General features: G+C 41.8%; 1 protein-coding gene across 8 annotated transcripts in view; it reads right to left on the bottom strand.

Moving 5' to 3' along the window:
- The window catches only part of OSBPL3 (oxysterol binding protein like 3), a 162,072-nt gene that overhangs the window by 17,854 nt on the left and 116,633 nt on the right, over positions 1-27,585 (bottom strand). For 6 of the 8 annotated variants that reach the window (XM_031455064.2, XM_031455063.2, XM_031455065.2 and 3 more), the window contains 6 exons: positions 25,537-25,644; positions 19,495-19,629; positions 18,447-18,540; positions 14,530-14,780; positions 11,120-11,257; positions 1,788-1,851 (listed from right to left, as the gene is read on the bottom strand). In XM_031455064.2, coding sequence (XP_031310924.1) covers positions 1,788-1,851; positions 11,120-11,257; positions 14,530-14,780; positions 18,447-18,540; positions 19,495-19,629; positions 25,537-25,644 — 790 coding nt within the window. The remainder of the gene's footprint in view (positions 1-1,787; positions 1,852-11,119; positions 11,258-14,529; positions 14,781-18,446; positions 18,541-19,494; positions 19,630-25,536; positions 25,645-27,585) is intronic. The other 2 variants (XM_031455066.2, XM_031455068.2) reach the window with 1 other exon arrangement.

The following is a 27,585-nucleotide window of genomic DNA, read 5'->3' as shown; positions in this document are numbered from 1 at the left end:
AGGAAGTAGGTCAGAGGTTGCCTAAGGATGGAAGAACTTGATGGAAATTGGAAATTGAGGGGTAAGAGTGGGAATCATGGGTATTGGCTAAAATGGTTTCTTTTTGGAGTGATGAAAATGTTCTTAAATATATTGTGGTGATGATTGTACAACTCTGTGAATATCCGAAAAACCATTCAATTGTACCTTTTAATTAGGTAAATTGTATAGCACATAAATTATGTCTCAGTAAAGCTGTTACCAAAAAAAAAAAAGATAACTGGCTGTTTAAAGTAAAAACAATAACAACATATTGTAGGATTTATAACACAAGTGCATGTCTGCAAAAACACAAGGTGGAAGAAGGGAAATGGAAGAACACTTTTGTCAGTTTCTTATACTATATGTGAAGTGGTATAATACTACTTGAACACAGACTGCAATGAGTTAAAGATACATAAAATGAATATCAAAGGAAACAACTGAAAAATGGAACAAAGAAGAATAGCTAATAAGCCAGCAAAGGAGATACTATGGAATCAGAGAAAGTGATCAATCCCAAAGAGGGCAGAAAAAGAGGAACAGGGGAACAAAGGTAAAACAAATAACAAGAAGCCAGATTTAAACCCAACTATGTCCATAATCACAATAAATGTAAATAGTCTAAACAACCTAATTAAAAGACAGAGAAATGTCAAACTGGACTGAAAAAAAAAGCAAGATTTGGCAGTCGTGGGCTTAAGGAAAGATGGGGTTGCCCAGGAAAAGGCTGATGAGAAGAAGGAAAGGGAGCTGAGGAGAAAACTGTGAGTGACGTAAGGAGCACACGGGAAGGACTTGGAGAAGACTCCTCCCACTACCTAATACGTAACTTTAAAAATAGTAATAAAAGTGTTTATGAAGTCAATGACACTTAGCAATTAGGAGGTTAGAGATCTTATGGGAATTATTTCCAGAGGGTTTGGGTGAAAGAGAAGTTCCTAGTCAAATTTCAATTCTAAACTTTATTAGCAAAGGTTCAGACAGTAAACCATCGTACTTGTAATCTAAACTGGTAATACTGATTGTCTCCAGAGAGAGGAACTGGGCGCTGGGAACCAAGATGGGGGAAGAAAACTTTTCACAAAATACTTTCTTATCTTTTAAATTTTATAGATGCAGAGAAAAATCTTTTTAAAAACTGACGTATGCTCATTGTTCAAAAACCTGGGGTGCTCACATTTTCTTTCTATAATACCCCTGACTTTTGAATAAAGAAGTTAACTAAATTAATTAATCTATGTAGGAAATAAATATTTGCAGCTTTATTTATTTTTCAGAGCAACCCATTCCTTCCCATATTCAAAATATAATAAACTGAATATAGAACAACCCCAAAACTGAAAAAAAGTCAGCCATGTAAAATTTCAAAAATAAATTTTAAACTTTTCAAAAGCAAACAGCCCCTCTGCTGTCTAGATTCTGATAAATAACTGTAAGTATTTAGTGTCTCTTGAAATGCATGAGACATTGCAAATGGCAGTGGAATAAGACAGAGAGAATTACAGGAATAAACGGTGGAGGTCCAAAGACTGAGGATTTTTAAAGAAGGGAACAACTAAATTATCCTCCAGAATCTTCCATTATAAACTAGACAAATAGTTATTGTTTAGAAATGAGAGCAAGAACACCAAGTGGTCCAGATCCTTCCAGCAATGCCCACGTGCAAGACCCACTTTTGATCTCATGAAGCATTTACAGAAGGTCCTGAATAAAATAAATTATAACATTACATAAAGTGATAGAGGTCAAACATATCAGCACATTACCTTGCCAGAACACAAAATTTTCAGACTCAGCATGACACGCAGATATTGGCGGATGGTGGCTGACCTGATGGAAACAAAGGCGGAGAAAACAAAAAGTTAACTTTTGCATCTCACAAGATCCACCCTTTCTCCCTCACATGGGGATGTCACACAGCGTGCAGTGTCTAGCTGAATGGAAATTTGCTTAGTTTCCCTTCAACCAGTCTGTCCTCAAGAGGGTGCTCCTGATACAGTCAGCTCTGCCTTGTTCAAACTCATCAGGAAAAAAAGTGTGGATGGAAGCCTCTGGAAGCCTTGGCGGGAAAAGCAGCCAAGTGGTGAGTGATGAGGGTGGAGACGTGTTTTGAAATATGTCAAAAGAACAGCAGAGATGCAGGAGCTGCCCACTGATAAGTCACAGAACCTGACATTGGCTGCCAAGGTCAAAATCTCTACTAGCTGTTCTGAGAGTAACTGAATGTTTTAATTAAGATATCACATAGCAAATACTTCTAAATGTTAAGTAACTATTTCTAGGCAACACCCAAAGGCTCTTTGACTCAGCAGATTTTACTCTTTTGAAAACTGCATCAGGAAATCCAGCCACTTTTTAAATTACTGACAAGAAAACCAACCCAAGAGTTATTTTTTCTTAGAAAAATAATGTTTTTATAAAAAAGAGCTAAACAATTATTGAAGAAATGTTAGTCAACTGCTAAGAGGATATCTTTGTTCATATTTATTCATAAAAATATCTTGAGTAAATACGCAATTACATTCTAGAAAAGAGAGCCCCTGTAACAGAGACGGCAGGACACTGCCCTGCCCTCTGTCACTAGGGTCATTACTTCTGTTTTATTCACTCATGAAGAAGCCAAAGAGAAAAAGGCCCCTCAGACTTACCTTTTAAATTTTATAGATGCCGAAAAATCTTTTTAAAAACTGACGTGTGCTCATTGTTCAAAACTCAGGGCATGAGGCCAGTATATGTGCTGTTATTGTAACTCAGTACTAGTAGAACCACAGTAGTGCTGCTAGTGGTGTTTCTAGAAACTTCTCTGACTTGGCTGGTTCTTAGCAAAGGTATCTCACATTTAGAACATTTATCCCAAAGCTTTCATATTACACATAAGGAGACTGAAACGAGCAAGTTTAAGTGACACTTCCAAACACACTGATAGGGAAGAAGTAAAGGTAAAATCCAGCATTTTTGGTTCATAGATGGTTTTCAAAGTCTCCACCCCTAAAAAGAAATTGTTTTAAGTAGCCACATCTTGTCTTCAAACATATCTTATCAAGAGCTCGGAATATTCAGAGCCCTGCGTGAGGTGAACAGGGGTGGAAGGGAAGGGGGTTGACAAGTCCACGCCACTCGCCTCGCTCTGGCCCCTTGACTCAGCGAGAAACTCGGTCTGAGAACCACTTCTGTGCCACTGCTGCAGGTGGAAAATGGCAGGGACAGGGTGACCTCGAGGCCACATAACACATAACACCTTCAGGGTGGCTGAAGAAAAGTAGGGACAAAGATTTCAGTAGTGCGGTGTCTTTCAGGTCTCTACAGACATAAACCCCAGCTCCCATATGAGGTGCGAGGCGCCCGACTGCTGTCCCTTGGGTGGGCTGAGTTCCCAAGGGCCTCTTGAGAAGGTGAGCACCTCCCGGTGCCTGCGGGCTTCTCACCTCTCCTGAAGTGCAGCTCTCGGCTTGACTTCATTGTCTTCTTTTCAATCCAACCCCCTGAATGTTCACATCACAAGCTGCCGCATCCTTGTCTCTCCTTCTTCCCCAACTAGCTCTCAGCGAAAACAGTGGAGTTAACTTTTCAACCTTGGGATCACAGAAATCTAAACTAGACAATACCGACCCATTACTTCTCCACCCCACCTGCCCTGTGCACCTTGCAGCGGAGAGGGAGAGGAGCTCTGCAATGTTCCCCTGCCCCAGAACTAGGCATGTTTAAAGTTGATTATTACCAAGTGGATGATATTCATTTCCACAGAAACAATGTAGTAAAAAATAAAAAGATCAAAGCCTTGATCAAGCATTTTAGAAGTATGGCCAAATATAAACATCAAAGCAGACAAAATACAATATATAAAAACTATAAACTCTTTCATAATTTAAAATCCCATAAAACAAGGATAAACATGCTGTCCATATGAATTATAAAAGAGGCCCTAGCATACCATTAAAACGACTCTGTCAGATTAATGAATCATTGCTTAGCAAAGTGCCTTGAGACAGGGTCCAAGGGATGTTTTCTGAATGAATAAATCTCCACAGTGAAATATCAATGATTTGGCTTATTTCTTTCTGGCTCAAAAAGGCCTTTGGGAATGATTTATTTGGTGCGTGTGGCTTTTAAGAAGTTTACAAAGCTTTCCGGGAAATTAAGTGAATGCTTTATTTTTCTTGGATACATTTCCTGACAACAGGTATTTTATTCCTGAAACATTTCTGAAGCCTTGGCCATGTGCTGCATCAGCGTCAGGGAGTGAGGGAGAGCTTGTGGGGTCCCACAGATCGAGATCCTAACTCTGCAGTATCATCTACTGGCTGCATGGCCTTAAGCACATGCTTACACCCTCTGGGCCTCAGTTATAAAATAGGGCTAGTACCACTGACTTTGCAACTAAAAAAAGATAACATATGGAAAGTGCCAGGATCACATGCTAGTATGGGGTAAGCAGAGATTATATTTTAACTTTTTGTCATGAGGGTATTTCCACTTCACTCTCATGCTAATCTTCTGTCTTCATTACCCTTATTACATAAATCAGCAAACGGGTTCTTTCCAGTAAAGAGCCTGCCCAATGCTACACAGTTAATTAGTGATGAGGGCGAGTGCTTTAAACCAGGTCCTTGATTTCACATCCAAAGCTCTTTCCTGAGATGCCCCAGCTGCCTCTCTGTGGCTGCTCTCAGAGTTGGGCTCTGGTCTCTCCCCAAAGCCTCGGCACACCATTAAGGTTCCATCTCATGGATATTTAGAGAATCTTTTGAGGCTGATCTTTCCAACTGCTCTGAGTCTCGTTGATTTCTTTGTAAAATGGGGTCTGAGAATCCCTCTGGCTTCAAAATGCTACCATTCTAACATCTGTTTGAATTCCAGCATCAGAGGTGGCAGGGATGCCAGCCAGACAGAAAAGAGTCTATTCAGGCTTTGATTAATTTCAGTACCCATGGAAAGGGGTAATTCACAGTTAATCACTTCATCTTTCTTGATGGTAATCTCTCTAAAATCTACTGGAGTAGAGAATAATGAGCACAATCTAACCTGTCTTTGCTAGCACGGGATTTGGTTGAGTTTCTCTTCTTGCATCTTAACTCAGGCATAGAAGGGCATTCAGTTTTGAGTTTGAGTCTAAACTGACTCAGCCCCGAGTAGACCCTGTCTGCCTGCCTATTGGCTAAATCCACTTCAGACTGTTTTTTTTTTTTTTAGTATCCTCCTTCATCACTCCCTCTCCATCTCAAATAAGAGCAATTTCTGACTGGTAAGGATTCCCATTCAGGAAATTAGTATACATGGTTTTTATTGTGTTAAGTATTTACACGTATCTTTCTTTCTATAAGCCTGAAGTCAAGACATTCCCCTGGCAATTAATAAATTTTGTAAATAAATACAAAAATGTATTTGTACATCTGAGGTCTTTCTTCACCCTAACCTAATCATTTTTGATTTATGCTTTGAATGTACTTTATATAAGAGGTGGGCGGTAACGGGAGAAGCATATGGGGAAGGAGTGCATTTCAGTACCTGTGCTTTTCGTAAGTTTTTCTTCTTCAGATTAGAAAACTCTCCCTGAAATACATCAGTTCTGCAGCTGTTCAGAGACATAACTAGAGTCCTCTGAGTTCTGGACCCGTCTCCAACCATGTAGGGCCGCTTGTGGAAAAGAGAACAGGCGGCAGGTCAAAAATCACCCAGGGAGGGGATCAAGGGGCCATTCTTTCCATGGCTTTCGTCCAACATTCCCTGACTGCCTACGATGTGTCAGGCACTGCCTAGTCCCTGGGGATACGATGAGAAACAAAAGAAACAAAAATCTTCACTCTCATGGAGTTTACATTTTAGTGTAGAAATGGGTGAGATTGACAGCAAACAAATAAGCCCGTAGTCCATCAGTAGTAACGTATGAAGGAGAAGAAAGCAAGGGTGGGGGTGGGGGCTGGGCAGTGGGCACGCCATCCCAGACAGGGTGGGTAGGGTAGGACTCTACAACGGAAACCTCTGAGGCTGGGAGAAATAGGGAGGTTATCCACACAGATAGCTGGGGGAAGCGCGCCCCAGGAAGAGGACATGGCCACTGCCCAGGGCCGGCAGATGCCCGGGATGTTTTAGGAGAAGCAAAAAGTCCTGTGTGGCTGAAGCCAAATAAGCAAAAGTGGGAGGAGGCCCGCTGTCTGGGGGCAGCATCTTGGAGAGCTTTGTGGGCCACGGCCAGGACTTGGGGTTTGGTTCCAAGTGACCTGGGAAGTCGTTGCAGCAATCGCTCTGGCTGCTGGGTGAGGAACTGGCCATGGAAACAAGAGACCAGTTAATGAGTCGACTGCAACCATCTCAGTCACTGATGCTGACGGCTTGGGTTGGGGGCTAGCCCTGGGGGACAGGGCGTAAAAGTAACTGGCTTTGGAAAGAAGACCCCAGGAATCGCTGATGCACAGGATGTGGATTATGAGAGAAAGCTATTAAGGATGACGCCAAGGATACTGGCCTGATTTTAGGGCGAATACAGCTGCCAATTATTTTTTCTTCTCCTATGTTCAGAGTTAAGTACTCATTTGCTAACCACATGGTTTCTTTTTTTAAAAAACAAAAAAACACATTAAGTAATTATTTGATTTGACCCAGAAGTGCACAAGCACTGGTTTAGTCACCTTACAGTTGATTTATTGCTTGTTTTATTTAAACAGTTTGAATTCTCTCGATAATGTCGGTAAATAAGCTGCCACTTTAATCAGAAGTAAATAACCTGACCTACTAGTAGATAAAAGGACCATTCAGAGAGGCGATGTGGGTGTGCAAAGAGGGAAGTGATAGGTATGGTATTTTGAAGTCTGGCCAAGAATGTTCAGAGTTCTGATGACTAACAGAAAAGGAAGAAGGGCTGAGCCCAGGAAGCAAACAAAAAAGACTTCATTTGAATCTCTTACATTTTAGTAACTTTCAATAACTCCATTAGCTTTTCTGCCACAAACTCTGAATGGTATGTGGCTGGGAGGGTAAGTGGTTAAAATGACTTGAACAGCGATCTGACAGCTGACGTTATAGGCAATTAGGAAAAGCCACTTTTAGGTAATAGCTTAACTGCATATCCTTCAGAGACACCAAATCTTTCCCAGAGGTACCAAGAAAGCAGCATAGCGAACTGAAATGTGTTTTCTGACCCAGCCAGTCCCTGATGAAGCTCCAACCCATGTGTCAGCTCCCTGCGAGGCAGCCCGAGAACCAAGTCAGGAATAACCTGCCAGCACAATGCTCGGTCCCCAAGGAGGGAGAGGAAGTCCTTTCCTTCTGAGCTCCCCCTTTCCTGGGCTTACTCAGAAAACCAAGGCTGAATCAGATTTCTTGGCACAAAGTAAATCCCTCCCCTGAGAAGGTGGAAGAGCCAGAGGTTTGAACATATGACGGGAATGTTTATGATTGCTTCCTGAATATTCCTTGTTCACAAGGCCACTGCGCAGCCCACAATGGGAGTTGAGAATAAAGTCCTACGTGAGTTTGGAGGATGAAAGGTTTAAGAGATGATGACAGGGAAAACCCCAATGTCTGAACAGTATACAGACGGCTGTTCTTGGATTGGCATCTCTGAGCACAGTACATAAACCTACACGAGGGATACCGGGAGAGGTGAGGCAGAGAGGACACAGGAGTGGAAACAGCAGGTGTAAGCTGAGGGGACCTGGGAGGCGCTAATGTGCTGGATCTCAGCTCCTTACCTATGACTGATCCTGGACTCACCTGCCATGCAGGTGGCGTTGGGAAGATCAGGTAAGATCCTGTATAAATTTGAAAAGCAGAAAGCACCCTGCAAACCTAATCTTGGTTAATAGTTACAAAGGAAATTTGAACAGCAAATTCTTTCTCTGGTTTCTGAGTCACCCTGACATTGCGTTTTTGGGTCTTTCTGGTAAGAGACAACACGGGGGGGGGGGGGGGGGCAAGTTTCTGTGCAGCTGAGCCCTTACTTCAGCCTCCTTGGCCACTGACCACTCCACACACCCACATACCCACCAAAACCTCAGGCATCAAAACCCAAGGGCTTGGAGGAAAGGCATAGACATCACTTTCCAAACCACTGGACTCTGTTGTCTAGAAGTAGAAGAGCTGAATTATCTTTGTTTCTTTCCAGGTTCTTTCCTTTGGAGATACGATTTCCATCAGTGTCCTCCTTGGAATACAATTCCACCCCCAACTATTAACTTAGGGGTCCCATTCACCTGATGATATTTGTCATTCAGAAACCTCTACTCATTGTACAGAGGTAGGAGAAAGCAAAGAAGCCCCCAAACTCTGCAAGCTGAAGTCTGTCACTCACACATAACAGAAGAGAGAAGAGTCATGCTGTCTCCATAACAGACTATCTCCTGGGCCAGAAGCAAAAAGAACCAGGCTGGGAGGTACCAGCATGAACAGAATAAATGCTCTGGTCATCTCCTGAGATGTATTAAGTTAGAAGGCCTTCACACACACCAGGTCGGCTGGTCAGCAGAACCAACAAGGGCTAGAGAGGGAGTGGGGGAAACTGAATTGATGTGTCTCCTGCTGGCCAGGAAAGGAAGGCCCTGGCCAAAAACCCTTCCACTCCTGGGGCAGCGGACAGCCTGGCACATTGAATTAAACAGTTCCCCTCTCCTTCTCGTTCTCCTGATGACTACAATTTTGGCTTCCTAAGTAAACTGTGGGGAAAGTATCCCTGGTCAGGCTGATACCAAAGCTGTCTGGCCCCCAAGGCAGGTCCATTTTTCACAGTATAGGGGTATAGTAGCATTCTGGTTTATAGATCAGTCTCTTGTAAGCTTAGCTAGTGTGACCTGTCCCTGAGAGACTCACCTGTTCTAGGGTATATTAAAAGAATCACTAACTGAGGCCATAAGCCTAAATTGCAGACAGATAAAGTGGCTCCCCCATGACCAGGTGGGTGGTATTCCCATGGTGAAGCCAGCTGTGAGGACTTGTGGCTGCCCTATGGCTGGCTCTCAGCCCAAGCCTCACCAGTGACATTACACCACCTTCAAACCCCTTGAATCAGTAGATACAGTCCATCTTATTTTAATACTCCTCCTGCTGTTCTTAACATTGCATGTTAAAAAGCATTTTAAAAGTTGCCTCTACTTATAAGAGCAATAACCAGATACTAAGTGTGCAAGTACTTTATATAGCAACGCGTTATTTCACTGGGCCTTACTGCAACCCTGTGAGCCAAGCATGATTATTCCTATTTTACAGAAAGAGAAACAACTCAGGGTCAGGAAGTTTCAGTAGCTTATGCAAGGCCACACACAAAGTGTGGGATTAGGATTTGAAAGCAGGTCCACATTACACTCAGCACACCCTATGCTGCTGACAATGATCAGATCTCTTTCAAGCTTATTTCCTTAGACCCATCCATTCCAGGGGTCTAAAGACCATGTTACGTAGCGCTCACGTGCCCAGAAGGTCTGCTTCCTGTCTCGCGCCAGCACAGGGCATCCACAAGCAGATCCCGAGGCGGCCTTGCCCCGCCAGGGGCCCGTAGGAGTGAAGCTCGGTGTTACACAAGCTCACGTTACTATTCTTTTCTTCTGCCTCTTCATCCCGTCCTGATTGTCTGCTGTAGTTCGGAGCTATTTTTGGCCTTTGGTTTTTCACACGAGTGCATGTAATACCATGGTAACCAAATTACATTTTCATTTATTCTCATTCCATTTCAGGGTTACTATTTAAATAACCCAGTTGAATTTGAGTAAGATTATCTTAGTTCTTACTACTGATTTAACCCCCTACTGGCCCAGTGTCAGTGTGTAATTTCTCATTTTAGCTGCTAACTGCAAAGCTATTAAAAAGGTGCCTTGGGATTATTGCATTATCATCTTCTTTTGAGTTTCAGAGAACACTGTTCGTCATGTACAGTTAAGACCACCACCATCTTCATAAGCCTCTCGGCCACCACCCTGCCCCCTCCTACTCCCACATTATAAAGCCATTGACAAAGAAGGCAGCAAGGACAGAAAGGAAAATAATGTGTTAGCAACCCACCCCTTTTCCCTCTGTTTTCTAAGAGTTGAGGGGACAAATATATCAAAACAATGATGTTTCTGTTCCCAAGCTGATGTTTAGGGGTTTGCAGATGGCGGACATGTTCAGCTGCTATCTTAACCAGGTGAGAGCTGGTTTTGATTTTCAGCCTGTACGCACTCTATTTCAGCTAAATGGTTCCTTATTGACAGATATTTCTGATGTTCCCAACATTCCACTACTGCCAACTATGCTGTCGTACGTCAGTAAAGAGAGTAAACACTCACATAACACTTGATTCTTCAAGAAGTGCTCTGAGTGCTTTGTAGAGAATATCTCATCGCAAAGCCATCTGAGGCCTGTACCACTACTGTTATCTCCACTTTAAAGAGGAAATTGAGGCACAGAGAGGTTAAGGGACTTTCCCTGGCTATAAACCTAGTGAGAGGTAGAGCTGAGACCTGAACCTAGGCTGGCTGGCTCCAGAGACACTGTTCTTGAATATTATTCTCTGCTAACTTACAGGTGGGAATAGTCCATGGAATCTCAGGGAACTCAGGCTATGTACGCATAAGGCATGTCCATCCATTAGACAAGGGACAGGCATTCTGGTCTGCCCCCTGGCCCCTACAGCAGCCCAGCATCTAGAACGATGCCAGGCACATGGTACAGTCTCGAGAAGTATTTATGGATGGAATGAATAAACACACAAATGATTGCTCTTAAATCAAAGTCAAGAATAAAGTGTTTGTTTGGTGCTCCCACTCTGGTGGGGACGCCCGTGCTCTAGAATGATGATGTCAACGTGCGACGGTGCACACTTTAAATCTCTAAACTGCAGTTTGGCCAATGCTTTGTGCTTTAAAAACTTCCCTCCACTATGACCTTAAACAGAAAGGGCATGGAGGACGCATACAGCCAAGAGAGCCTCAGCCTTGCGAGCACCTTTACGCTCATGGTGGTGGCCAGATTTCAGTGCAAGGAAACCGATCGCTCTCTTTATGTGTAAAAGCACTGTGATGATCTCAGTTGCTCTGAAGCCAGTGAAAGGTGGAAAACAAATATTTCAAAAGTATGCATAACGGGAGGTATAAGCAACTCCTCTCAACAAGCAAAAAGGGTGTATATTCACCTGTTCTGAAAAAAACTGGAATCCCTTGTCTTCACGAATACACTCGTAGGTTTCTCCCAGAACCGGATTAAAGGGCTTGCTCCCGGCCCGGAAGTAGCTGGACGCGTAGGCCGACACGGCAAAGGCTGCCACGTACACCTAGGGAGGGGGGAAAGAGCCTTGTTACTTCTTTGTCACCGAGAAATTTCTTTTCACAAAGACACGAACAAAATAAAACCCCTTTTTCCTTTTATAGTTTATCTCGAAAAGCCAAAGATTTGTCTCTGGTTTAAAGACACCCAAACCACCTTTGGCTTAAAGTTGCAGGTTTAAATAGTGTTTCATTTTGGCCCAGAGACAAGTGAACCAAACCTTTTCAAACTGCCCATCTGGTCTGATGTCTGAAAGTGGGCAGAGGCTTTCAAGATGATGAACTATACTGTTTTGAGCTGTTAGGCTGAGCCAGCAACTCTCAACCTGACAATACCTGAGAATCTGATGTCGTGCTAAGGCTTTTAGGGAGGAGGGGAAAGAAGAGCATTAAAAACAAACAAACTTCCCTCAAAATTCAGGATTAAGCATCCTATGTTTAACCACTCAATGTGATATTGCAGAAACCTAAAAACTCATTCTGACAAAAGAAAATCTGTGGGAGTCACTTCCTAGACAAGAAGCCCTAGGCTAGAGTACGGTATCTTTAAAAAAAAGTTCTGCTTTTCTGGGAGGGAAAAATGAAAACTCAAAAAGGAAAAGGAAGGAAAACCACAGGCTAACATGAAATGAGCAACATCCTCTCCTGGCCCCAGCTGTGAGGCTCTCAGCATCTCCCACACGCGCCCTTTTAGGGCACCAGCGAGACACAGTACCAGAGCACCTCGTTTCACTGTGCTTCGCAGATACTGTGCTTTTCATAAATTGAAGGTTTGTGGCAACTTTGCATCAACTGAGTCTATTGGTGCCATTTTTCCAACAGCATTTGCTCACCTTGTGTCTCTGTGTCACATTTTGGTAATTTTCGCATTATTTCCAACTTTTTCATTATGACTAGGTTTGTTATAGAGATCTGTGATCAGTGGTCTCTGATATTACTACCACTCACCAAAGGGTCAGATGCTGGGTAGCATTTTTTAGCAATAAAGTATTTTTTTCAAGTATATATATATACACATACATACATACATACATACATATATATATATAAAGATAGAATACTATTATTGCACACTTAACAGGCTACATTATAATGTAAGGATAACGTTCACATGCACTGGGACACCAAAAGATTCATGTGACTCACTTTACTGTGATATTTGTTCTACTGCAGTGGTCTGGAACTAAATTTGCAGTATCTCTAAGATGTGTCTGTATTCTTTTTGTCTTTAGAGAGAGAAGGGGCAAAAAATTAAGCCTAAGTATCAATGACAAATTTGCTTTTCTAATACTGAGTAATAATCTCAATGTTTCCTCTTCTCAACTCATTTCATGAAGTTTCTTATATTGGAAAAAAAGCTGTGCACCTTTCATAAACGTTCACTAGTCACATAACTCTCCTCAGACTTTTGCATACTGGCCCCACCTTACCCCCTCACACCAGAGTGTGTGGTACACTTTGGAGCAGCTGGAGAGCTTATGAAAATCACCTCCCTGTGCTCGATTCAGTCTGTTCTGGAAACGTGGGTTCTGTTCCTCTCTCAGCTTCCTCAGATGTTTGTTGCCCCTTAACCAGCAAGGTCACACATCTATATGGAATGCTGAATACACCCCGAATCACCTTCACAATTTAAAATATGACACATTTATAAAAGAAGGGAGGAAGCAGGCAGAATGAAGCGTCCTCCTTGTGGGCTGGCAAAAAAACTCTGCAGGGGTCCGAGCTGACCCTCCTGCTCAGAATAGTAAACACAATCCATGGGCTAGGTTCCTCCTCAACGCTTTTCTTTTCTTTCCCTTCCTAACATACTGGTGCTGGAGAGCAAAGCCTTTCCTCAAACTTCTTCTCAAGGTCAATGACACCAATCAATCAGCTGACATCCCAAAGGTCTCTAAATTGCTACAAAAATGAAACACCTTTAAGAATGCTTTTCATCTTCAAAGTCAATCATTTTCTCTAAAGAAAAGCTCTGTCCACAAATGTTAACTTTTAACACTTGCCTTGGAAGCTATTTGCCTCCTTTGTTCACAGAAATTCTCTGGGGAAGAATAACAAAGAGGATAAAAAATAAACAGCTTGTTTTTCTCTCCTACACTTAGTAACATTAGTATCAAGAAAGAAAATCTCTTTGATAGGAGAAGTCCCTGGAGAGTATGTGGAGTGACACAGGATGGTTCTTTCAGCCAGTAGTAAAGATTTCCCCTTAATCTTCAAATCACTAAAGAAATTGAAGTTTTAATGAGGGTTTAAACTGAAGAATGTGTAGAATTTAGAAAACAAAGGCATCCTCCACCAATAGGAGGGTGATGGGTGGCTGGATCCCTGAGGCTGAGGGGCATGCCGTCCCATTTTGCCAATCAGCAAAAGCCCAGAACAGAGACTGCATCTGCAGGAAGACGCCAGTGTTCCAGCATCCCACACAAAGAACGACTAATGCTGAGCAGGTAACATGAGTAAGTAAAAAGGAAGAGACACTTAGTGTTCAAGAACAAATTGTCATGGTCATGGAAAGGGTTGATCTGGCCACAGTCCTACCATCAAGGTACCCCACTCCCCCATCCCCACAAGACAGAGGAATGATGCGAAATACCTGGAGGCCCCTTCATTGGAAGGCCTATCACTTGATCAGAATTGACACTGAGTAGAGAACAGAAGGTTAATTTTTCTAGAGTGAGGTTTTATTTGGGTTGGTTGGTTGGTTTGTTTTATTTACTCTAAAAAATGAGAAATGTGGCTGGGGGGATAATCTTTCTCATGTGAAAAACTCTTCTGTGAATATTTTCTAAAAATTTAGAAGCTGATAGGACAATTCCAAAAATAAACAAAAACATTCTCAAGGAAAATTTATCCTGGACTGGAGGGAAAAAAAACAAAAACAGAATTCAAAAAATTAAATTCTATCTACTCAAGGGGTGTAAAAGTAAACACGCAGACAGCTCTCAAGAGGGGTTTTCCAGCTAGGCACAGCAGAACAATCACATGCAAGGTTCTGGAGAAAAAAAAATGCCAAAACCACAGAACAGAACTGCCCTAGGCACCAACTGTCACAGGAAACTGCTCCCAAAAGGCAAATCCCAACAGGGTGACTGAAAACAGCCAGGCAGAGGGGAACTGGAGGTCACTGGGAAATGAAGCTGTCTGGAGGGCAATCCAGACGGAAGCAGAGGGACAGGAGCCTGGCTCTGCCCGGCTCAGCCTTGCCGGGCCCTGTGAGTGGCCTCGTGGCTCAGGTGCAGAGGCGGGAGGTGCAGGAGGCGCAGGTGGCAGGTTGTGTCCTCACCATCCTCTCCAGGGCACTGGGGGTCCGGGAAGCCTTGTCCAGGAGCTCACTGTACTCCAGCTCCTCGCAGAGCCTCTGCAGCGTGTTGAGTGGCTCGTTGAGCTCCACCGGCATGGCCACCTTGGACAGGTCCTTCCCGATGTTATTCCTCAGGATGTTCCACAAGCTGACGCTACTGGAGCTGGGGCAGGGTGCCGGCAAGCACGTTCTTCTTTTGGACTTGGCTTCCCCGCCACTTTCCAGAACAGGCCCTGGAAGGGAAATAAGCCTGGCTGCCTTAAAAGGATTTGAATTTTACTTTATTATTAAACAGAAAAAAAAAAAAAACCATGAATAAAACCTTACCAAGCAAGTACTCAATGATACTGTTAATCTCAGTTTTCCAGATTATGATGGAAAGTCAGAAAATAAAAATAATTCTGAGCAGCTAACTGAGGTACCCCACATTACAAGCACTAAAGTGCATGGACTTTATTCACAGGGAGGTCTTCACATTCCTCCTCAAAAGCTGGTTCCTCAGAGTTTATATGCACTTAGAGTAAAACTGGGAATTGGATTACTTCTATGCCAGATTACTTTTCAACTCTTTTTAAAAAGCACTTCAAGGTCTGATAAAAACTTTCATACTCTTTTTGAGAAAGTCATTTCAGGGGAAGAGGGTATAGCTCAGCAGTAAAGTGCATGCTTAGCATGCATGCTTAGTCCTGGGTTCAATCCCCAGTACCTCCATTAAATAAGTAAATAAATAAACCTAATTACCTACCCCCAAGAGAAAAACAAAAAATAAACAAACAAAAAAGATGGTGGTAAAAAGTCATTTCAAATTCTGATAAATCAGTTGTCTGTATTATAGGAAAATGAAAAACAAGTAAAAGTCATCCATTATCCCCCTACCCAGAGGTAGCAGCCATTTATATTTCAGAGTATTTCCATTTAGCTCACAATGTCTGTATAGTTCAATGTTCTGCTCAAGCAATTAACATAAGCATTTTTCCATTCTATTCAAGTCTTCTAAAACCTCATCTTCAATGACTGTAAAAATCCCATGCTATGACTAAGCCATAATACTGAATCACTCACCTACTGTTGGACTTTAAGATTTGCTTCAGCATTTTGCTGTGATATTTGACTATACCTCTGATTATTTTCTTAGCATATAGAGCCATGGAATTACTATGCTGAAGATTACATACAAACAGTTTTAGAATTTTGATTCATATGATCACTCTTCCAAAAGGCAGTATCAGTTTCCCATTTATCAGCGCATATGCCACTGTCCATGTTCTGAGGTCTTTCTAGACTTGTCAGCATTTGTTTGAATTCTTGGCAAATCGTTAGGCGGGCAGTGCTAGCTCCTTGTGTTAATTTACAGTCAAAAAAAGTTCCTGGCGTGGTGTGGAACGCTTTTGTGGATATTGCTCCTTCTCTGAATTGTATGCTTTCCTATTTCTATATTAAGACACAATCTCTTGTTTTTGTATTTGTTTTATAATTTAATCCCCCGTTGATATTTACCTTTAAATTTGGTCTATGCACTTTTTTCGTGACTGAAACACATACACTTTAGGGGTTCACATCTATCAATCTTTTCCTTTGTAGCAACTTCCATTGCTTCATGCTCTGAAATTCTTTTCCCACCTCAATTTAGCCTATTTTCAAAGGAAATCTTTTGCGTTATACCGTCATATGAGAAAGTGGTATTTTATTATAAAGCCAATCACTCCGAATAACGAAGCTGCTTTAATGAACAGAATATAAAACTGGGGGTCACACTTTGAACTCTCATGTTAGTAATCTAAGCATCCAATTAAATTCTGAGTTTGTTTTGATTGCTCAACATGGGCAAAAATTTGATTTACACAAGTAAATAGCTGCAAGTGATAATAGTCTTTAAAAACAGCTTTCCATGTAATTCCAAAATACTTTCTTTGATTACACTAAATTTTGAAAGACTACCAAACAACTACTAATAATGGCTAATACATATCCAGCTTTTTCTCTGTGACAGTCTTCCAAGCATTCTGCATATATTATCTCACTTATTCTTCATAGCAACCTCTTGAGGTAAACAGTATGATTATCCCCATTTTACAGATGAAGAAATTGAGGCACAGAGAAATTAAGTAACTTCCCTAGAACACATAACCAGTGACAGACCTGGGGTTAACCTAGGACATCTGATCCCTGAATCTAGATTCCTAACCACTAAACCTCCACACAGCACCCATCACAGTGAGATCCTAAGATGTGCCTTCTGATTTTAGGGGGAAAAAATTAATAGGAAGCATTCCAAATTCCTAGCATCTACCATGGGCTCAGAGGAATTGTAGTGTGATAATTTATCAAGACCTTGATCCAATCCTACTTCCTTCTGTAGGCAATACTGTAGCTTAAGATGCAAAGGTTATTTCTATAGTAAGTAGAGTACTGATGTGCAGAAATCTAATCTTCCAAATACTGCCAAAGAAGAAAGCTGGGTTTGGCCCAGTGTTTGTTCAAGCTAAGGCAATGTTGATCAGTAATTCAGCAAAATGGCTGTGGAATAAGACATAGAGAACCAGCCCTCCCCTCTTATATGCTTTTTCTGGCTGGTGTCAACTCAGCATAGCTGTGGTCTAAGGTTCGGGGCAAGTCCTCTGTTCCCAACTTTGACATCTGAACCCTCATTTCTGTGTTCCCCTGGGGTCCCTCCCTAGGGCCTCAGACAGAAGGAGGACTTCAGCATTTGTTTCTCATCCACGTGGGAGCCCTCATTTTAGCTTGTGTGCTGTTTGCTCAGGGAATAAGTGATGCCTCCTCATTTTTCTTTAGTTTTTCAAAAAAAAAAAGAAGTAGTACATGAATTTGCTCCTATATTATTGGGCTTCTCCTTTGAGTCACTGGTTCTCAGACTTCTCCACCAAAGGGTTCCCCTCTCTAGAAACAGTTCAAGAAAGATACAAAGCACAATGAGTAGGTGTGACGCTGAAAGGATGTTCTTCCAGAGGACAGTAAGATAATCTGCCTTTTTTTTGTGCGTGGTCTTCAAAGAAAAAGTTCTTCGGCATTCAGATAACAACTCATGATCATCATACTTCACACATACTTACTGAAATATCACACAGGCCCTGATGTGTAAATAAAAAAGGGTCTTGTCCTCTATGCAGATATAAAAACAGGTGGTGTTCTGCCACAGACAAACCTAGAGATCTCAAGGCACACTGAGTACCAAGACTAAGAGTATTTGATGCTACAGGACCCACGTAGAGACCTGTCCAATGGGCAGATTCTTCTGAAGGTCGCCTTCCTAAACAGGTTTCAGTCTGCTTATCCAACTCCTAAATCAGAGCTGTTTGGAGATAGCAGACACTCCAGGTACCCCTCGGTACCAGCTAAAATTTCCTGGGCATCATTCATTTTCACTCTTGGGATCAACCAGTAATAAAGGGATACCTAAGGGTTCCTGAAGCCCTACCCCTAAGGAGGTAGCAGTGTGTTACCTTCAAATGTGTTATCCTGAAGAATCTGAGACTAAATTACCACTTAGATCAGATCTTTTGTAAGTCTTAGAGAATTCCTAAACTATGCAAACCACTAGATAGCTAAAGGCAAAAAGCTATATTCTAATGTTTGCAGACAGAATGTTTGACCAGATAAGGAATCTATTGCATTAATTTGATACTTACATAATTGATATACTTTCACTTTATAAAAACAGGAATTTGCACGAGCAGACACAGGCATTTGAATGAGTGCATGTTTCACATGAGAGTGCCGTGCCCCCATCTAGATTATAAAAACCTCAACGGTGGGGCCCACGTCTTAAGCTTCTGATGTAGAACTGGCCAAGTCCTCTGTTGGCAGCAGGTACTCTGTATATGCTTACTAGTATTCTGTAAAGAACCAAACACTTAGAAATCAAATAAATTAAATCTTACCCAAGGTCTGTCTCTCATTATCTAAATCGTTACTGAGATTGTCTAAGGAAAGGTTGTCACTTATGTCACTGACATATGAATCATCTTCAGAAATCTATGGGAAGAAGAAATAATATACATCAGAGTAAGCAAGTCAGATTTTCATAAAACCTTTACGTCAAGTGATCAAACATTTTAAATCCCACATTACAAAGGGACAGAAATAATTTTGGATGCTGTTTTCATAAAGGCCCACACATCAGTCTGCCTATAAGGTGTTCACAGAAAATACCCATTATTAAAATTCTAATGCTTTCTTGGTTCATTCTCACAAGGAAAATACAAGTAAACTCCAGATTTCAGTTATTATAAAAATTCATATTAGTTCAGACTGCTTTTTCAGAGTCTGTTAGTGTTTGAGTAGAATGAATCACAATTTGTCTTTGAACTACTTGTGAAAAAAAGAATCTTCTACAGAAATTAATAGATAAACAGTATTAGTACTTCTCTACTGAAGGGGAAAAATTATCCGTACACACACAGCAATATAATTATAAATTAATTACAATGACCATATTGTAATTATTAACATAACAATAATTATATACTATAAATTACTATAGAGCAAAATCAATGATTAAAAAATATACAGGATACTAACGCCTAGCCCTGTGGTGGATATAACACATTATCACATAGTTAGTAATCAAAATACTTAGCCTATAATTGAAAAGAAGTGTAACGAATCAAATAACAGAAACCAAGACGTGCCCAACACTTACTTTCACCACCTTTTTTTCCTAAGATCTTATAGCCTTTTGTGCTTTTTGGAGTATGAGTTATAAGAAGATCCTCAGAGTTTAATGATAAAAAGGTTCATTGAGTTTTAGTGTTTCTAAATATGGATATTTACTAAACGGGTAAAGCAACAAAAGATTTTTTTTTTAACGGAGGTACTGAGGATTGTACCCAGGACCTCGTGCATGCTAAGCATGTGCTCTACCACTGAGCGATCCCTCCCCCCAAAAGAGATTTTTTTCAGGCACGTAACTGAAAACAGTGCTCAAACCTCATTTTCTGAAGAGCTTGGAGACAACAGAACTTCCTGTGCATCAAAAAACTCTGAAAGGGAGTCAGTGATGGAGAGTCTGCTTTCATTGGAAAGCTGATGGACCAGGGCTCGACTGTCGTCTCTGGAGTTTTCCTATTTGAAAGACAAAACCAAAAATGTGTGTATTTAGAAACAGCCTCAAGGGAAGCAAAACAAACAACTGCTCCTGCTGCACGATGCACAAGGTGACGGCCAAGACACACAGGCAGCTCAAGGCAGAGGGCAGCTCCAGAGCAAAGGAGAGGCAAGCCTCACGTGAAACACAACAAGCAAAGGTCTCCCCTAAATGGGCACCTCACTTACAGGCACTATCACAGCTCAGACACACATAACAAATCTCAAAGCAAAAACAAGATTGTGCAGGTCAGGTTTTGTTCTGTGTAAGACGGGAAAAATTCCAGCGCTCTCTGAATCATATCCTTTTATTCTCTACCAGGGCAGGATGTTTCTTTTCACCCTACAATTTCCTCTGAATTGTACTGAATGCATGTCTTTGCATGGCTGGTTCAGAGCAACACAGCTTTCTTCTGCCTCTATTTTCTCCCAGAGTCCCGCAGGCTGCTTCTGAAGCATCTCCTGACAAATAAACAGTGTGCTTTGGTCCAGAAGAGTCCCTGGTGGCAGATTATTCATTATTCATGGATAAATGAGATAAATTCTCTGTCTCTCTCCAACCACACTGACTCTGCAAGCGAAGTCCCCAGTCCCCTTTATAAGCCTCTCCACAAACAACACAACAGAATATCATGATTTTCTCCTCTTGCTGACACTCCGTTCCCTGCGTCACTGAGTCTGGACTTTTCCTCTGGGAAGGACCTAAATACTTTGGGAATGTGCTTTCTATTCAAGCACAGTGAAAAGTCAATTTGACTCAAGAAATTGAGCAGCTGCTTTGTGCTGGCGGTGGTGGGACATGACAATGAACAGGACGAGGTTTCTGGCCCAAGAGAGGGATACAGAGGACGCACCCTACACACATGAGCCCAAGACCGCGACACAGAAGGCCCTGCGGAAGCGGCGAGGAAGGAGAGGCTGATTCTATCAGGGGCCTTAGTTGGAGAGGGCTTCACAGAAGAGATGACACCTGACTAGACCCTGAGGGATGAGAATGAATTTGGGACAAGATGACTTGATTCCTTTGAATCAGAAAAGACTGTTCCCTGAACTTCCCAACTGCTCACGTTTCTCACTGGGCTGATAAAGGAGCTGCTTCTATGCCTTTATGTGCCTGAGAAATGAGTCCCAGAATAATTTGGGGAACAAAACTTAAAGCCTTTCCCAGAAGTTTTCTAAGTGCAGGACACACCCCTCAGTCTCAGAAACAAATTATAACTCAGATGGGGATGCTGTAACAGGAGGACCCCTGGTGGATTTTCATAATTGTAAAGGTCAAGTGGTCTCTTTAGGGAATGTTTACTTTAGGAACACATTTAAATCTGCATCCCTTCCTCTTAGCTTTTTCCTAATTAAGATCTAAAAGATCCTACCTATTTTAATATCCATATAGCCTTCTGAAAAGCAGGCTTCTTCTCCATTCTAACAAAGAGAAAGATCCCTTTAGGATCTATAAATAAGCGTCACAGCTGTCACCTTGAAGGGCAGGGTCTCTCTCCTCACAAGAGGAGACACGCTGGTGTGGGGAACAGCTGAGCTCCCACAATGCTCCCTGAAACGGCAGAGCTGTCCTGTGTCTCTGCTGGGCCACCGACACCTCAGGCTCTAATGATTTATTTACTTGTTCTCATTAATTTAGTACCAGTCACTCTGTCTCTCGCTGTATCTTTCTCCTTGAGGCTGATAGGTTAGAAGGATTTCTTGGCTGATCAACACTGAAAATAACATACCTAGTCCTAGCCCTGTCCGGTGTTGCATTATTCCAGCAACTTCGTCTCGCTACCCACCTGAAACTCAGCAGGACCGCAGGGCCCCCGGCCCCCAGCCCAGTGTCCTGCACAGCCCAGGACTTCATGTATTAAAATATTAATCTGGTCAGTTCAAGTCAATAATAACCCCTCAAGTTTGTAAGGTATGAGTGGTTGTTTATCTATTTCTTACATCACAAAAAGATAAACAAGCAGAGAAAAGGGAGGCAAGAATACTCATAATCCCATGACACCAGAACAACCACTGTAAGCATTTTATACAGTTCTCTCCAATTCTTTACCTATATATATATAGTTTTGCCAAATAATTGTCATCTATCTACCTACCTACCTAGTTTAATAAATTTCCCCCAAACAACACTGTACCATGATAACTTCTTAAATTAACATTCATTCTGAATATAAAAGGAATGTGTTCAAAACAGAAAATACAGAAAGATGTGAATAAATGTCACTTAAAATGTCATCACCCAGGTGTGTCCCCTATTAACCTGTGGCTGTATTTTTTATGTTAAAATATTTGTTTTTAGATTTTTTTTAAGTTTGAAAAACTGGGATCCTACTGTACATAGTCTTTATATAGTCTGTCATGTTTACTTAACATTATATTGTAACTTTCCCCCAAGCTGTTAAAAGTTCTTTGAGGCAATGAACTTTAGCTGATAGATTTATTATATATGTGTGTCACAGAGTAACCATTTCATTTATTGGAAATTAAGGTTATTTCCAAATTGGTAAAGATTGTAAGCACATTTGCAAATGTGTCTTTGCCGGTGTCTCATTATTTCTTAGACTCAGTTCTCAGAAGTAGAATTACTAAAAGCGTTCCAGGTAAAACGTGTATCACCTACTTACACCAACAAGGAGGGGAAGCTCTATTTTCTCTACATCTTTATGGCCACTGAATACTCTAATTTAGACAAATTTTGTTCTACTCTAATTGTTTTAATTTTCATTTCTTCATTAAGAATTAGGTTGAACATGTTTTCCTTAAAAAAAAAAACCTGGCTGTTAAGATGTTAATGGGGAGGGAGGCTAGGACAGGACGCACGGGCCTCCCTCTGCATGTCTTTGTAACTTCCTGTAAATTTAAAAGTATCACAAAATAAAAAGTCTTAAAAAACTGTCTGTATTTGGTATTTTTGTGTGTGAATTGTGTCTTCTTCCCCATTTATTTGTTAAGGCCTTAAGTTGCTTGTTCTTCCTTATTACTTACATATTAAAGATGTTATCACCTATTTAACATTATCTAAGCTGTCGTTTTCACTGGAAATATTTTTTCCTAGTCTATTATTTGCCTTCTTATTTTTTTACATATACCATTTTGCTCCTTAAAAAAAAAAAATCCAAATTTAGCCAACATTTCTTTTGTATTTTTTCTATTGCTTCCACATTTAGGAAGTCCTCCTTACTCTGACAATTTGATAAATATTCAAATATTTTTCAGTTTGAATTTAATTCACTAGTGATTCATCAGAGTGTGTGATAGAAAGATTTAAACTGCTTCCAAAACTGCTTTTGAGATGTATCAGCCTAACTTATTGAAAAATCCATCTCGTTCCCATTGATTTTTGAGCCTCTTCTATCATATATTTCTTTTTTAATATATACAAAATGGTGTTATGCCTGAAATGGCTATCCTGTCCCATCCTTACCCACCACCACCGTATTTTCATGATTGGAGCTTCACCAAGTGTTTTATTCCTGGCTTGGAGGGTCACTCCTCACCACACAGCAGCGTGATGCTGCTGAGAAAACAAGTGCTCGGGACTCATTAGACGTGGACTGAAATCACAGCTCTATCTCTTACTCGCTGTGTGCCCTGGAGAAAGTTACTTAACCTCTCTGGGCTTTAGTTTCTTTGTCTCTAAAATGAAACTATATATCACCTGTCTCACAGAGCCATGGTTAGAGTTTTGTGAGATAATGCATTCAGGTGTATATGAAATTTAGCAAATGGGCAATTAAAAGGGTCAAATTTCCTCCTCTTTTAGAATTTTCTTTCAAGTTCTTGCTTATTGAGTCTCTTAAATAGACTTTAGATTTAGTAGGATGTCATCCTCAAATTCACTTGGCCTTTCATTTGGAATCTAAAACAACACTAATCTAAGAACTTATAACCTGATTATAGTAAATATTCACATTCAGAAATTTAAAATAGAAGGACTTGATAGAATGAGAGAGTACTTTTTGATAGGAGAGGGGAGATTTTAGAATCCAAGTGGATTTTAGAACACCAAAGATAGGTAATTTGTGCAGCTAAAAGGAAACAGAAAGTAAGCAAAGAAAGTAAGGGGTCCTAAATAGACGGAGCACCCGGGGCTGAGACCACTGTGGGGACTGCCATTCCAACACTGTGAGGAGCCTGCAAAAAGTCATCGGAGTCTAGTTTTCAGGCTCTGGGGCAGCCACTTCCACTCACTCTTATCTCCTGAAGGCAACAATGGCCTTTCCCTCACTGGGGAAGTTAGATGGAGTCATTCTATGAAAAGCAGGATAAAACACAGATAACAGAAAATCACTGCAAGAGGAACTAGGTCAAGGAGACAACTGCATCATTAACTCCAGAAAGTTATTCTGGACGGTGTGAGCCTGAGGGATGTTCCTGCCCCTCCTCACAGACAATGTACAGCACTTAAGCCTTCAGGTACTTTACTGGTGAGATCAGTTTACAAACATGCATTTTAAAAGACCTGCGGCTTTGGTCCCCTTTCCAAAATGTAAATAGCCCCAAGTATACATGCTGAGCATAAATTTATAAAGCCAGAAATGAAGGTCAACTTGCCACTTACCTCTTTAATAGCTTGTTAAATAGATCAGTGTAATTAGGTGACAATTTAAAAGGTTAAGAGCTGCCTGGGAACAGGCGTGAAACTGCAGAGAATGCCACGGTGCTGGGCAGCACGCCACCCTCAGTGATGGCGGGTTACGGTTAGCAAACGAGCCCACCTGGGAGCACGTTTCTCTGCCCAGGCCTGACATGAAGGCCCCTGTAGGTAATGTTTAGGTGCTCAGTCCTGCAGGGGACTCAGTTTAGGTCTGGGCTAAAGTTGAAAAGATCTCTTAGGGGGCAGAAGAAGGTGCAGAGGAATTTCACAGTCAACCACTGACATGTTATCTCAGAAGGAAAGAGGGGCCGATGGGCCTCTGCAGAGAAAGGGCACCACCCCGTCGGAAGAGGACCCGTCAGCATGTGGCACAGCCTGTGCCCCACGCAGAGGTGGAAGTCCGGGCCTTGCCGTCTGACTGATCTCAGCACCTAGTTTTCCCACCACCTGACACAACAGCTTCCCAGGGAGCAAAGGTTTTGTGTCTGGGTTTTGTTTTGAGGACAGAAAAAGGAGGAAGATGGATTAAGATTAAACATGAGAAACCCCTTCAAATAACTTACCCCGTCCCCCCGTATCTGACCTTCCTTATTTTTTTTTAAATGCTCTCAGTCTAACACATTCGTTAATGAAAAATTTAGCACACTTTGAGGAAGGCATGTAACTATAAGAGATCGTCAAAAACAATTTTGACCTTCATTAGCCTTTTCTACTGATTTTTCAAGTAACCCACTTGTATTTTTCTGAAGTTTCTCATTTTAAACACATTCAAAGGCTATTTTGGACAAACATCCTGAGTCTTGAGAAAAGACATTTTTAATGTACTATTAACTGACCAAGACACTTCAATTGTAGTCATTTTTCCCCCTCAGAAAGTACAGTTGTGTTTCCAGATTAAAAAAAAAATTGAAGGAACAGGAGAAAGGAAACAGTCACAAAGAAAGAGGACAGTGGTTCTCAGAGAGGGAGCAAAGGAAGCCGGCAGGGCACTGGGATACTGTAGGTCAGGGAGAGTTGGGTTCTTTCAGAAACAACAGGAGAAAATCTCTCTACTGCCCCCCACCGCCCCCATCCAGCAAAATCAAGAGAAAAAGGTGATCCTCAGGAGGAGAATGGGGGAGAGAAATACAAAGGGAAGAAGAGATCTGGGGGGAAGCAGCAGTTTCCAAGTGCAGCTAGCAGCCTCCTTTCAAGGAAACCGCCGTAGTGATGGAGCAGCACCCCGGGGGACAGAGGACGTCAGGTGGGGGTGGGACGCGGTGACATTACCAGACCGGAGCCTTACCCACCTCTGCCAGACTGTCCCCCGACTTGGCAGCAGCAGGGGGGTCGAGGAGCAGAGACTCAGCATGGATTCTGCGTAAGCGTTCTTTAAGATCTGTGTTTTGTGCTAGGGCCTGGAACACGTTAAAAATAGTGGGGCTCCGTTAATAAATGGAGGTTTCAGAAGAGCACAGCGGTGGGCCCAGCATGGCAGAACCCTGAGAGGGCACTTCCTGGACCTTTTTTCTTGAACATTATCCAACAGGATACTGGTTCTAAAATGTCTGGCAGATACAAGATATTAAAGACTGGAAATGAAGGCTCTTCTAGAATCTCACTTACAGGCATGGAAAGAGGGGTTAGTAAGGCTTTCCTGTCGGTGGAGAAGGAAATCACCAACTCCTACAGCTCTTATTACTAGTGGTTTCTCGGCCCCTCCCCCTTCCCAGCTGTCTTTAGTCTCCTTCCTTGATCAGCTCCCTCCTCAAGAGTCCAAGCCTCTCTCTCATCTTCAATAAAAATGCTGCTCGCACCCCTTATGAGTGGATGGATTTTAATGTTACTTAATTATCACATTAGTTGAACTGGATTTTAGAAAGTGTGCTGAGCAGACTCTGTCGAGGATTAATTTCACTGTTTTACAATATAGATATTGATTGTTTTATACTTATTCTTCATGACTAAGATATTTCATTAAAAAAAAAAAGAGCTCACTTACCTGAGTAAAGGCTAAGACTCAGGGCCCTGGGAAGGGGGTGGGTTATGAGATGCAAGCACCTGTGAGCCCACCTTGGACCTCTTTCATTCCTCCCTGGGCAGGTCTGACCCGCTATTGCTAACCTCCCAACTAGGAAGGGACGAGAAAGGAAAAGGAAGGTGTTTCTTTCATGCTGATACCCTGAGTGCTTTGTGATCAACTGTTCTCCAGATGATCTGTCTTTAGAAAGAGATAGGTTCACTTGATTGGCCCAGCAGACACTCCCAAAATCAGCTCCCCAGGTGTCCGCACACAGACCCATCCTGTCTGTCTGTCTTTCTGACTCTCTTCCAAGAAGCTCAGAGCCTTTCCCACCCATCAGGGCCCACAGGGTCTACCTGCTGAGGGCATAGAAGGATGCCCATGTCTAGTCCACGGCCTGGATCTCAAACAAGAATTTTGGCTTTATTTTTCAGTAACCACAGATGGAATGGGTTATTTGGAAATTCTCGAGAATCATTTAGGAAACAATGAATAAATGTTTCCTAAATCACAGAACTACATGTAACAATCTCGATGGGGCACTCACTTTGGCCAGTACGTTGCTGGTGTCTTGGTGTAAGTGGCTGGAATCTGTACCAGTGGCTTAGAATCTTAGCATGGCCTGAAAGATGTGTCATTTTAGTAGCTTCTCTTTCCTTTGTAAGCCACAACCAGGAGAAAGAAAAACGCAAAGACTGCATATAGCACAAACATATCCATTCTAATAGCCCTGAGATAACTCTAAAATTTTATTTTTAAATAAAACAAGTCTTAAATCTAATCAAAAATCCAAGCCAAAAATTAAAGATTCATTCTGTTTTATTGTAAGTTTCCAAATTCCTTAACATGGGTAAGAGAAAATTCCTTAGGGAAGGTACTGACTTTGGTCTGAGATACCATGGCCAAGTGGGTCTCATGGTCTCTACTGGACAAACAGATTAACAAAATGAGGCTGGACCTCCACAGAAGGAGGCCAGGGGAGAGGAAGACCACAGGGAAGCCCATCAGAGGTAACTACCAAATGCACTAAAGGCCAGCCTACTGGGAACAATAAGAAATGCTTTTCACCACTGAAAAATAAACTTGGAAAAAAAAACCAAAAAAAAAACCCACCTTGCTTCTCTCAAACCAAAGTAATACCCAGTGTGTGGCTGGCTGTCCATTACAAACCACAAGTGGGTATTTCCATCTCTGACCTGAAAAATCCCAGAGCTCCTCAGGGCAGACAATATTAAAACTCTAAGTAGGAAATAAATCCATGCTATTTTTTATTTCTTTCAAAGATAACATACTGGGAATGTTCAACTGAGTGACTGTTCCTTAAGTATTTTACAAG

Source organism: Camelus dromedarius, chromosome 7 (assembly GCF_036321535.1).
Source record: "Camelus dromedarius isolate mCamDro1 chromosome 7, mCamDro1.pat, whole genome shotgun sequence".
NCBI lineage: Eukaryota > Metazoa > Chordata > Mammalia > Artiodactyla > Camelidae > Camelus > Camelus dromedarius.
This window is presented reverse-complemented; position numbering and strand designations above follow the sequence as displayed.